This window comes from Hemiscyllium ocellatum, chromosome 3 (assembly GCF_020745735.1).
Source record: "Hemiscyllium ocellatum isolate sHemOce1 chromosome 3, sHemOce1.pat.X.cur, whole genome shotgun sequence".
NCBI lineage: Eukaryota > Metazoa > Chordata > Chondrichthyes > Orectolobiformes > Hemiscylliidae > Hemiscyllium > Hemiscyllium ocellatum.
This window is the reverse complement of record NC_083403.1, coordinates 68,684,365-68,697,901: the sequence shown is the minus strand read 5'-3', so window position 1 is coordinate 68,697,901 and position 13,537 is coordinate 68,684,365. Positions and strand designations below refer to the sequence as shown.

The window sequence follows — 13,537 nt, the reverse complement described above, 5'->3', positions numbered from 1 at the left end:
CTATCAGGTTACCTCTGAACCTCCTACACTCCAGTAAAAAAAAAGTCCCAGCTTATCCAGCCTTTCTTTATAACTCCAGCCTTCCATACCCCACAACATTCTGGTAAATCTCTTCCAAACTCTCTCCAGCTTAAACTCTCTCTTTTAAGCTTTGCACCAGTGTGTTCGTATGCTTGATACTGTGCCTGTGTTATTTTGCTCAGGGTTAACACCTGGTAATAGTCTCTGTACTGATAGGGTATACATTGGATATGTACACTGTGATTAGAGAAAGGTATAAGCTAAAAATAGCATTAAAATATTTGTTGCGACCCACAGAGTTCATGATTCATCCCTCACCTGGCCATTTACACAGTTCAAACCTGAACCTTGTTATGCAACATGTCTACTCTAAAAGTGAATACATTTTAGAAAATCCTTAAATCTCAAAATAACTTCAAATAAACAGCATTGATGTGGAAAACTGATAAAGGCAGATTTGGAATTGATGCAAGCAAATTTTTCAGTGTACAATCTGACAGCACAGAGATGATTTAAAACTGGGTGGAAGAGACAAAAGCATTCATGTCATTTAGGAAACACTGACAGACAGTACAGTCCCTTTCTGACAAAGTAAAGAAATTGGTTAAGTGTCACTCTTCATTTCAATTCTGTTACGATCTCAACCAAGATAATTATCTTCAACCATACATTAACTAGTTTAAAGTAAGTTAAAATAGTTAATAAGTTCGGCTTAGGACATTCAACTATTTGACTTATATGTAGAAAAGACTGTCATTCATTTCACAGAATCTATAACTTGAAAGTGAGCAGTTCAGCCAATTGAGTTCACAGTGATCCTCCGAACAGCATCCCAGACCCACCTCCTTACTCTATTGCTGTAACCCTGCATTTCCCATGGCTAATCCATCTAGTTTGCCCATCCCTAGACACTATGGGCAATTTAGCATGGCCAATTTACCTCCGCTGCACACCTTTGGACTATCGGAGGAAACCGGAGCACCCGGGACACAGGGACAATGTGCAAACTCTACCTAGTTGCCCGAATTGAACCTGGGTGCCTCGTGCTGTGATTGCTGGTTGTCTTTTAAAATCATTTTACTGAACCAAATAAAATATTTTTTAAAAAGTGCTGGAATCAAGGTAATCCTTGATTTTTAATGTCTTACCTGGATGGCTACTTGTAGCATATGACAGTAAGAATCCACGTCCTGATATATGGGAGCCACTTTTAAACTGAATGCTTACTTCATTGCTGTCTATGTGGATTTCTCTGGAGTCCAGGTTTAGGCTTCCACAATAAGTACCTATATATACATAGAAAACTATTTAATGACACTTACATTAGTGCAAATTTACATTCTTAAAATAGTATTTGAATACATAATAGCCACAACACTTCAAATAATCACTGTAAGGCATTTTGAGGGCCTGGTAAAGTGTGGCAGAAACATTAGCTTTTCTTTCTTATTGGCGCGTTTACTTTTTAAGCAGATTTCTGCATTATGAAAAGCACTGAATTTCTCTTAGAAAGGATTTATAATTTTAAAAGGGTACCTGCTAAAGAAGATAGAATGATTAATTTTAGACTGAGCTAACAAAACAGGTTGCAGGTTTTCCCGCACTATAAACATCCAGGATTCACAATTAGTCAAAACTGGTCCACTTTATATTACTTCCTCCAATCATAAAGCAAGAACTTCCAAATGTAAACAACTTCAACAAACAAAAAAAAATCTACATTCATTAAATCTGATATAATTAGATTTGGATTATAGATTATATTTGAACATTCTCTTTGTATGTCATAAAAATAAACTACTTCTAATGGAAAAACAATACTGATCACTGGCACAGCTTTATTTGAATTTCTCAGCATTTGACTGTTTTTAAAAATGCGCTTAAAAATATGGCATATTACAGCAAAATATATCATCATCATAATGTGCATGTGCAATTATAGGATATTAATTTTTAGTTTCACTATGTGGTAAAATGCTTAGAGTTGTTTTAACAAAAAGGGAAGGAAGGAAACAACTTGAGCTGCATAGACATGATTTTTAAGATGACTGCAAAAAAACACTTGCCTGCAAGTCACAGCCACACAAGTGAATTTACCACGGAGCATGTTTGGGCAGTTCGCCTGCAAAGTTTCATACCTGCAATTGATTCAACTCTCTTAGAAAATACACACAAAAACAATCAAAGGACAAAAAGCCACCAGACACCTTGACAAGGACAAAGCAGATCTATCATCACTAATTATACAAAGAGTGGCTGAGGACACCCCCTATCTGTTTCAATGGCATTTTTAACAGCTTTCACAGTGTCAGATTAAAATGCCTTAATTGATACAGATTGTCTTCAATATGTGACAATAGTCAGTTAGCATATGCCCGAAACCCACACTTACGAGAAGGGATTTTTATAATAAAATGCAGGAAATCTGAAGTAAAAACTGAAAATGCTGGACTCAAAATGTTAACTTTGTTTCTCTCTCTACAGATACTGCCAGACCTGCTGCATTTCTCCAGTATTTTGTGTTTTTATTAGCTTTGATTATAAACTTCTAACAGGCAGCAACATTCAAGATGACCTGCAATATCGAACGGTAACATTAGCTGCCTCTTAATACATTTATCTTTAAAGTTGGTCCATATTTCTGTTACAGTTTGGAATACATCACAAGACTTAAAGAATTCTACTTGAAAGGAACTTCATATGCCACTCCGAACAAGGTCGGATTAGAGTTTAAAAGAGACTGTTTTCAGACAAACAGCAGCTTGCATGTCCCAAAACATCACTGGAATTTGAGTCTGACTCTGTGTTGTATGATTCAGGAGAGTTTTACCTATTAATGGCCCTTATATTTTTAACTGAGGGAGCTTTTCAAAAAAAAAGCAAACTCTCCACTTAATAATTCATGAGATTTAGCTTAGTATTGTCAAGTTCATACCAGTTTGGGAATTTAAATAATCTTTTTAAAAAATCCATTTGCGCTATAACCAACCCCAGGATTGAAAGGGAGTAATGTTATCAAATGCAATATAATCTGAATGATTGTCTAATGCCAGATAATAATTTACATATTTGGCAAACAATATTGACAATGTGATAACCTTGCAGAGAAGATTGGAACTGGCATTTCTGGTAATCACCACAGATGTTCAAATGATTATCCATTTGCATGCTAACCATATGCATATTAACACATTCAAGCTTTTTATTTGCAGCAGGTTGCAAATTCACACTGAAGAAGTTCTTTTGAAACGTAGTTACTGCGAGCTTAGTGAATACAATAACATTTTGCTTACACGAAGGATGGATACATACAGACTCCTCCTCCCACCCCACCCAACAATTGTCTGCATGAATGTGTTTAGTTAACGGATAAATCCAGTCAACAATCAAACAGAATTCCAATTCTTCAAACACAGTGAAATAGCATCTTGAACATTCATGAGAAAGGAAAGAGGAGGAGTCAGTTTAACATCATATTTGTCAAACTGCTGGAAGTTCAATCACTTATCATGCTCTACTTGATCTGGAAGACTAAAATCAGCAATCATGTAACTTTCTTTTTTCCAGAGAGAACATGTCCATGCTCAAGTTATAACTTTGTATGGATCTAGGGGATGGCTACTGACAAAGCTGAATGCTGAATACAGGATTAAAGATAGGATTCTTGGCAGTGTGGAGGAACAGAGGGATCTTGGTGTTCAAGTAAATAGATTCTTCAAAGTTGCCACCCAAGTAGATAGGGTTGTTAAGAAAGCATATGGGCATTTTGGCTTTCATTAACTGGGGATTAAGTTTAAGAGCTGTGAGGTTTTGCTACAGCTCTACAAGTCCCTGGTGAGACCACACTTGGAATATTGTGTCCAGTTCTGGTCATCCTACTATAGGAAAGATATAGAGGCTTTGGAGAGGGTGCAAAGAAGATTTACCAGGATGCTGCCTGCACTGGAGAGCTTGTCTTATGAAGGGAGGTTGACTAAGCTTGGACCTTTCTCTCTGGACAGAAGGAAGAAGAGAGGTGACCTGATCGAGGTATACAAGGTAATGAGGGGCATGGATAGAGTCAATAGCCAGAGACTTTTCCCCAGGATAGGGTTGACTGGGACGAAGGGTCATAGTTTGAAGATATTAAGAGGAGACATCAAAGGTAGGTCCTTTACACAGAGTTGTGAATGCATGGACTGTGTTGCCAATGATGGTGGTGGAAGTAGAGTCATTAGAGATATTTAAGCACCTGCTGGATATGCACATGGACAGCAGTGAATCGAGGGGTGCCTAGGTAAGGTTATTTTATTTTACATTAGGATTAATCCTCGGCACAACATCATAGGCCGAAGGGCCTGTTCTGTGCTGTACTTTTCTATGTTCTAAAGCAGACCATTCAATCAAATGAATACATACTGGAGTAACTTATCTAGTTCCACTTCTTTGTCGTTTCCTAATAGCCCTGCAAGTTAATTTTGATCAGAATATTATCTAATTCCTTTGGGAAGACTGAAATTGAAACTGCCTCCAGCACACCTTCAGGCAGAGTACTTCAGACTCGAGCCAAAAGCAAAACACTGTGAATGTTGGAAATTTGAAAATAACACAGACTGCTGGAGAAACTCAGCAAGTCTGACAGCATCTGAGGAGAGAAAAACAGAGTTAACCTTTCAAGACGAGTATGACACATATTCAGAAGTGCAGTCTCTCCAGTATTCTCTGTGTTTGCTTAAGATTCTAACCGACATAAAAATACTTCATGGTGTCATTGTTTCTTTCGCCAATCATTTTAAATCACTATCCTGTATCCTCAACCATTCCATTAATAGGAACAGTTTCGCCTCATCTGCTCCATCCAAATTGCTCATCACGTTGCATGTCTCTATTAAATGTCCTCTCAATCTTCTCTTCACCTTGAAAACAATCCTACTTAATTCATCAGAAGCAGTGTTGCTACAGTGTCATTCATGGCCAGTGAGGTCAGGAGCGGGTCTCTCACATTGGCGTGGATTGGGCCCCTGAAGATGGCATGGCACGGATTGGGAAACCTGGAGCAGGACTCTCCAGGCAGCACGGCGTGGGCTGGGAAACTCCGGAGCCGGACACTCCCAGCAGGATGGTGTGGGCTCGGAAACGCAGTGCGGGACACTCCCAGGAGCATGGTGTGGGCTGGGTGACCCAGAATGGGATGGTCCCAGCAGGATGGTGTGGGCTGGGAAACTCTGAGCAACACTCTGGCAGTTTTTTCTAAGTGAACGTGAATGGAGCTTATATATGGGCGACAGTAAACACTTTTCACCGTATTTTATATTGAATGCCTGTCACAGGAAAGAATATTCTAATTCATTCTAAGGTAACTGGAGTTCCTGATTGCTACAAATATTTGCTTGATGAGTTCCGGCACCCTCTCTTCCAATCTTTCCTGAAGTACTCCAGTTGAGGGCAAACCATTACAGTATCCAGCTTCACCATGAATTCTCACGCTCTGGTATTATCTGCCCCAGTTTATAAAACTCAGGATTCCTGCCTTGCAGGGTGATTCAATGATTTGTATTGAAATATTTCTGGTTCCCACTGCTCCTGCACCATATTTAGAACTTATTTATTTATATCACCCCTCCTCTAAACCTTTAATCCTCTTAAGCCCTATAAGTGTCACTGCTACTTAAATGTACATCAGATGTTTTGGTTGAGTATCAATTGAGCAGACCATTAGATTACAAATTCCTCCTGATGGATCAGATTTGAACATTGAAGGAATGAGTTTTTCGGGTAGCAAAGGAACAAATGAATTCAAGTGATTTCTTGTCATGGACTTACATAAATGTTTGTGTATTCAATTAATTTAATACTCTGTTCTGCCAAACACTTGTACAGTATAAATAAATATTTCAGATGGTTCTCCATTATTTTCACCAGCTAAAGATTCAGCATGGAAGACTGACATACTGCAATATTTACAGAGCATGTTGGGAGGTTGAGCTGATTAGTTTCAGATTGAGCTAGCAAACCAGGTTGCATTGTTTTCCTGAACTAGAAACATCCAGGAACCACAACGAGTCAAACTAGTTGCACTGCCGATAACTTCATCCATTTGCAAACCCAGAGAGTCTAAATATAACCAACTTCAACAGACAAAACAAAAACACTTATTATAAATTATTTAATTAGATTTGGATTCCAGAACTTGAGCGTTCTCTCATAGAAGTACATCAATTCTAATGAAAGAATGCTGATCACTGACCTGGCTTGATAGTGAAATTCTCAGCACTTGGCTATTGGAACATTATGCATAAAAATATAGAATATTGCAGTAACATACATTCCAATTATGTCTTCATGATGATGCGTCAGGTGAAATTATGCAATATCAATCTTTAAGGTTCCTCACTTGGTATATTGCTCAGGGTTGTTTAATTTAAAAGAGAAAGAAACAACTCGAGCTGCAAAAGAACGATTTCAGGGAAATGGTGCTTGGATAATGGTTACCAACTACTTTATCTTGTTATATTCTTCCTTAAATAGTACTCATTCTATCGTGGAAGGCAGATCACAAATGAATACAGAGATCAAGAATTAGCAGCGCAACACACTTGAGCCCAGTTATAAACTGTTTCATTGATCATCTTCAGACACAGAACAATACTAGAGATAGGGGTAGTGCTGGGTCAATAGCAATCTTTCAGTAACACGATTGAGACTCCATATCACCAGACAAATAATTACAAATACCAACTGAAGATATTCGACTTGGTCAACAACTTGAGTGAGATAAGATGCAGATGATTCCATGGGACAAACCAATCTCCACACACCCAGGTCATGGTCAAGAAGAAGAAACTGCTGGTGCAACCATCCAGGAAAGCATAGAAAAGAAAATCACTACCAATTGGAAAGTAATTGCCTGCTCCAAAAATCCAGAATATTGCAAGGAACAAAGTGTTTATTTCAACAGGGCAGCTGTCATCCATAATTGACATTTACAAGATTGAAGATGCCCTCGATGATATTATAGGACAACTACCTGCGTTAGCAGAGAGGGGTTCCTTAGCTCACAAGGTTAACAATCCTCCATATAAGGGAATGGGCCAACTACAAAATTTACAAGGAATGATAGGGATGTATCTAAGAGATAAAAACAAATCTTACAGTAGAGAAGTGCTGTAGATAGACCCACAATGTTATTAGAGAGGGAATTCTCGGATTTTGACACAGGGACAATGAAGGAACGGTGATATATTTTCAAGTTCAGATGGGGAGTGACTTGGAGGGGAATTTGCAGTTGGTGGTGTTGCCATGTATCTGCTGCCCTTGCCCCTCCAGATGGAAGTGGTTGTAGGTTTGGAAGGCATGCCTGGGGATCCTTGGCAAATTTCTGTCGTGCATGTTGTAGTTCGCACACATAGCTGTTACTGAGAGTCAGTGATCGAGGGAGTGGATGATAGTGGCTGCAGTGCCAATCAAGTGGGCTGCTTTGACCTAGACATTATCAAGTTTCTTGAATGTTGTTGGAGTTACACTTATCCAGGGAAGTAGGAAGTATTCCATCACACTCCTGACTTGTGGTTTGTAGAGGGTGTATGGGTTTTGGGGATTCAGTAGATGAATTACTCATTGCAGTGTTCCTAGCCTCTGACTTGCTCTTGTAGTCACTGTGTTTATACAGTGAGTTCAGTTTCTGGTCAATGGTAATTCCCCAGATGTTGGTGGTGGTGGGGATTCAGTGATGGTGATACTATTGAATATCAAGGGGAGGTGGTTTAATTGTCTCTTATTGGAGATGGTCATTGTCTGGCATTTATGTGGAGCAAATGTTATTTGCCATCTGTCAGTCCGAGCACATATTGTCCAGATCTTGTTGCAGTTGAACATGCTCTGAGGAGTTGCAAATAGTGCTAAACATTAGGTTGTAAGCCTACTTCTGACCTTATGATGGAGGGCAAGTCATTAATGAAGCAGCTTAAGATGGTTGGGCCCAGGGCGCTATTCTGAGGACCTTCTGTAGCGATGTCCTGGAGCTGACTGACCACAAACCATCAACCACAACTGGTGGAGTGTTTGTCCCTTAGTATGTATTGACTCAAATTAATCTGAGTGTTCCCAACTGGAAGCCATGGATGAACTGGAAGACCCACTCCCTACTGAAGTCCAGGTCTGAGGCGTTCAAGTCAGGTAAGCCTGACCTATACAAGATATCTAAAGATGATCTTCGCAAAGCCATTAGGGACTGTTAGGGTTGCCCATGACAGAGCAGCACAAAATGCCCCACCTAACTCTGCAGTAATGGCTGACCGTAATTGAGAGCCTTGGGAAAATATTTTCTTAATGTAGTCTCAGTAAGGTGGACATTAGCAAGACTGTTTAATCAAGGTTACTGGCGAGGCTGGAATGTACAGTTGCACGTTCTTATACAGAAAAGGATATTTTGCACTAAGAAGTTGTTTCTCGAATTTTTTTAATCAATCCGTTTCAATATCAAAGTGGATTTTAGTTAGGGTTCTTCACATAATCATAGATATAGATTCCATGATAGCTGTAGATCCACATATAGATGAAAAATCACCAAATGATTCAGCCAATAGAAATGCCCCCCCCCCTTTATCACTGAAGTCATGGCCAGGGCTGGACCAACAGCCTGCCCATCTCTGCACCAAAGAGCCAATCACACAGGGATAACCCAGGGTCATTGGCAGATGATAGGGGTCCTGCACTCTAAGCTTCAATTGTATACACTCTGAAGGTTTTGTGTGCCTCACTACGAAAAACAAAAATCTGAAGTTGTAACAAAGTTGTACCTGAAGCTACCACCGGACTTTGACTCTCCTTCGAAAATGAGATCTAACAGCGATGCCAAGAGACGATATCAGACTAGTGTCCCAGACTAACCACACAAACACATAGTGACTGTACCAAAGTGTATTTCATACAATGGGCTCCGGATGGAGTCCCCAGCTGTGCATTCAAATCCCGTGTGGACCAGCTGGCGTGAGTATTTGCAGACATCTTTAATCTCTCTTTTCTATTATGTGAAGTTCCCATCTGCTTCAAGAACACCACTGTCATCCTGATGCCAAAGAAAAATTAGGCATGTGCCCTAATGACTATTGTCCTGTGGGTCTGACATCTATTATTATTATGTGCTTTGAGCGGTCACTATTGACACACATCAATTCCAACCTCCCAGATTACCTTGATCAACCACAACTTGCCTGCTGTCACATAAGTCCATGACAGACAGCATCTCCTTGGCCCTGAACTCATCCCTGGAAGATCTGGATCACAAGAACACCTATGTCAGATACCTATTTATTGATTTTGGCTCCCCCTTCAACATCATCATTCCAATAAAACCTACCTCCAACCTCTGGTGCCTCAGACTCTGCAACTGGATTCTCAACATCATGACCCAAAGATCGCATTCAGTAAAGACAGGCGACAACATCTTCTCCACACTAATCCTTAACACCAATGCTCCACATAGCTGTGTACTCATCCCCTTAGTATGCTCCTTATACACTCATGACCATGTGCTCAACTTCAGCTCTAACTCCATTTACAGATTTGGTGATGGCCAAATTGTGGGTCAGATCTCAAACAATGACAATCTCTTTCCAGTACTCGGTCTTGACAGTTTAATGGAAATGTGTAAAGACAACAATCTTTCCCTCAATGTCAGCAAAATGAAGGAGCTGGTCATTGATACAGACTGGTGTGTGTACTCCACTCCATTTGTGAATACAATGTGCTGAGGTGGAGATAGTCAAGAGCGTCAAGTTCTGAGGAGTAAATATCACCTACAATCTGTCCTGGTCTATTCACGTAGAAACAACAGTCAAGCAAGCACATCAACGCCTCTACTTCCTCAGAAGGTTCATTAAATTCAGCACATCCACAACAACTCTTTATTTTTTTATAGACGCACCATAAAAAGTAGCCTATCCGGATGCATCACTGCATGGTATGGTAACTGCTCTTTCCGAGTTCAAGAAATTACAGATAGTTGTGAACACAGCACAGTCCATCACTAAAGCTAGCCTTCCATCCCAGTTATACTCTCTTCAATCGGGCAGAAGATACAAAACATATGTCAACAGATAAAAAGAACAGCTTCTTCCCCACTGTTAGCAGATTTATGAAAGGACCTCTTAAATATTAGAGCTAACCTTCCTCTGCACCTTCTCTGTAACTGTAACACTATATTTTCCTTTCTGTTCTAATATCCTGATGTACTTATATAAGGTATGCTTTGTCTGAATAGCACACAAAACAATCCTTTTAATTTCGTCTCCACACATGTGACAATAAGGACTCAAATCAAATCAAGTGATTCCAGTTTTGCTCAGGCTCCTTGATGCCATGCTTGGTTCAACATGACCTTGGTGTCAAGGCCAGTCGCTGTCACCTCACATCTGGAATTCAGCTGTTTTGTCCATATTTGAACCAAGGCTGTAATAAGATCAGGAGCTGAGTGGCCCTGGCAGAACCCAAACTGGGCATCACTGAACAGGTTATTGCTCAGCAGATGCTGCTTGATGGCACTGTTGATGAGACCTTCTAGCATTTTACTTACAATTAAGAGTAGACTGATGGAGCAGTAATTGGCTGGGTTGGATTTGTCCTGCTTTTTGTGTAGAGGATATATCTCGGCAATTTTCCACATTGTCAAGAAGGTGCAGTCTTGTAGCTGTAGCAGAACAGCTTGGCTGGGGTGTGGCAACCTTTGCTGCAGAAGTCTTCAGTATTATAGCCAGAATTTTGTCAGGGCCCAAAACCTTTGTAGAGCCTCCAAACATCACGTGGAGTGAATCAACTCGGCTGAAGACTGGTATCTGTGATGCAGGGAAGCATTGGAGGAGGCCGAGATAGATCATCCACTCAGCACTGCTGGCAGGAGATTGTGTAAATGCTTCTGCCTTATCTTTTGCACTGATGCGCAGCTGTCTTCCATCATTGAGGATGGGGGTATTTTTCGAGCCTCCTCCTCCAGTGAATTGTTTAATTGTCCGTCACCATTCATGACTGAATGTGGCAGGAGTGCAGAGCTTAGATCTGATCCATTGGTTGTAGAATTGCTTAACTCTACCTATAACCTGCTGTTTGGTGTGTAAGTCTACCGATTTGGTAATTTCATCAGGTTGACATCATTTTCGGTGCTGCTCCTGGCATAATAATAAACCAAAAACCGTGGATGCTGGAAATTTGAAACTTGAAACTAGAACAGAAATTGCTGGAGAAACACAACAGGTCTATGGAGAGAAAGCAGAGTCAACAATTTGGGTCCAGGCACCTATCATTATAACACATACTCTGGCATACCCTCCTGCATTCATCATTGAAATGGAGTTGTTCCCTTGGCTTGATGGTAATGGTTGAGTGGGGAAAATGCTGGGCCACGAGATTGCAGATTGTGCGCGAATATAATTCTGCTGCTGTTGATGGCCCACAGCAGCTCATGAATGCAGCTTTGAGTTGGTCAATTTGGCCAAAGGGTGATTCATTTAGCACGGTGATAGTGCCACACGACTTGTTGGTGGGTATTCCTAATGTGAAGGCAGAACTTCATCGCCATAATGATTGTGCAGTGGTCACTGTTACCGATACTGCCATGGACAGATGCCTCTGCAGCAGACAGTTTGGAAAGAACTAGGCCAAGTATGTTCTTTCCTATTGTTGGTTCCCTCACGAACTGTCACAGACCCAGCCTAGCAGCTATGAGCTTTAGGAACCTGACCAGCTCGATCAAAAGTGCTGCTGTCAAGCCACTCTTCGTGGTGGGTATTGAAACCCCCCATTTGGGGGGCATTTTGCACCCTTGCCACTCTCACTGCTTCCTTCAAGTATTGGTTAACATGGAGGAGCACTGATTCATCAGCTGACAGAGGACAGTGTATGGTAACCGACACCTTATTTATGAGACTGCATGGGGTCTGGAGTTAATGTTCAGAACTGTGATGGCAACTTCCTCCCTCTACATCATTGTGCCATCTCTTCTGCTGGGTGTGTCCTGCTGGTGGGACAGGACATACCCAGGGATGGTGATGGTGGTGTCTGGAACATTGTCTGTAAGGTATGAATATTCTGTGAGTATGAATATGTCAGGCTGCTGCTTGGTTAGACTATGAGACAGCTCTCCCAATTTTGACACCTGCTTCCAGGGGTTCATAAGGAGGTGTTTGCGGGCTCGACAGGGCTGTTTCTACTGCTGTCTTTTCTGGTGCTTTGGTCAATGCCAGGTGGTCCATCCAGTTTCATTTCTTTGTTGAGATGACACAGTGGTTGATACTGAGAATATTAGCTGAGTTTCTGGATTAATAGTCCAGTGATAATAATAAAAATTATGAGCTAATTTGTTTTATTCACAAGTTTACATACCTGCCACAGGCTCAAACAAACAGTGTGCCTATATTAATCAGGCCAGAGGTCAAACACGAAGTGCCAAATTTCTGAAGGAGATCAGCAAACAAATAGCCACTTAGAATTTCAATGTCAGCAAATAATATCACGAAGTAAACAACATATGACTAACATATCATATTTGACTTGGTGGATAATAATGATGAGATCAACAGCACTCATCATTAGCATGGATTAAGTTAGATAGCAGCTTCTTCATGATATAGAGTCAATTGCAGCAAAAATTGAGGTGGGAAAATTGGCGAGCAATTGAAGTCGATGACAGGGCAATTTAGAACACATCTGTGTCAACTGGAATTTTCCAATGTGCAGACACGTCCCAAACAGCAGCCAAACCAAAGTTCAGCAAAGTGGCCCTTCAGGGCGTGGCTCAAATCCCATAGTAAAGGCCATGCAACTAACACTTGTACAAATTAAAGATCACACAACACCAGGTTATAGTCCAACAGGTTTAATTGGAAGCACACTAGCTTTCGGAGCGACCCTCCTTCATCAGGTGATGAAGGAGCGTCGTTCCAAAAGCTAGTGTGCTTCCAATTAAACCTGTTGGACTATGACCTGGTGTTGTGTGATTTTTAACATTGTACAAATTCGTTTTCTTCTATCTCCTTTCTCTCTCTCTCGCTTTCCCCTTTTGTTTGCATTAACAGCTCTTATCTCAGGAAATGAAGATACTGATGAGTCATTGCCTCCTATTGGTTCTTCAGTTTTGGAAGTCAGCCAACCAGCCTTAATTTTAGATAGCAAACATCCCCTTTGGTACAATCCAGTCAAATTCAATGTTGGATTACTGGACAATTTACACCGAACATGAGGCAGCGCAACCTACATTTGACCCCAATGTCAAAGTAAATCTTGTCCCTGATGTGCAGATAACCTAAGGAATCCAGATGGGTCTGTCAAAAATCCCTACTTTGACTGTATGCTGTGTTGCAGACTTTGCTGACAAACTCAGTATTAAAGTGAATCCTAATCACTTGAACTTACACAACAAAAACTACTGATGTTAGAATTGGGCAAAGCAACTGATTGTTTAAATCTCAGAATAGGTAATAATTACTTCTGAATGATCTATGAGTCTGAAAACTAATTTTAAGAGTGTCAAGTGAAGTACCTCAAG

General features: G+C 40.6%; 1 protein-coding gene across 1 annotated transcript in view; it reads right to left on the bottom strand.

Annotated features, from left to right (window-relative positions):
- Positions 1-13,537, bottom strand: part of dcbld1 (discoidin, CUB and LCCL domain containing 1) — a 147,671-nt gene that overhangs the window by 51,364 nt on the left and 82,770 nt on the right. Inside the window, exon 4 of the mRNA XM_060854824.1 lies at positions 1,170-1,307. Within this exon, the coding sequence (XP_060710807.1) occupies positions 1,170-1,307 (138 nt within the window). The remainder of the gene's footprint in view (positions 1-1,169; positions 1,308-13,537) is intronic.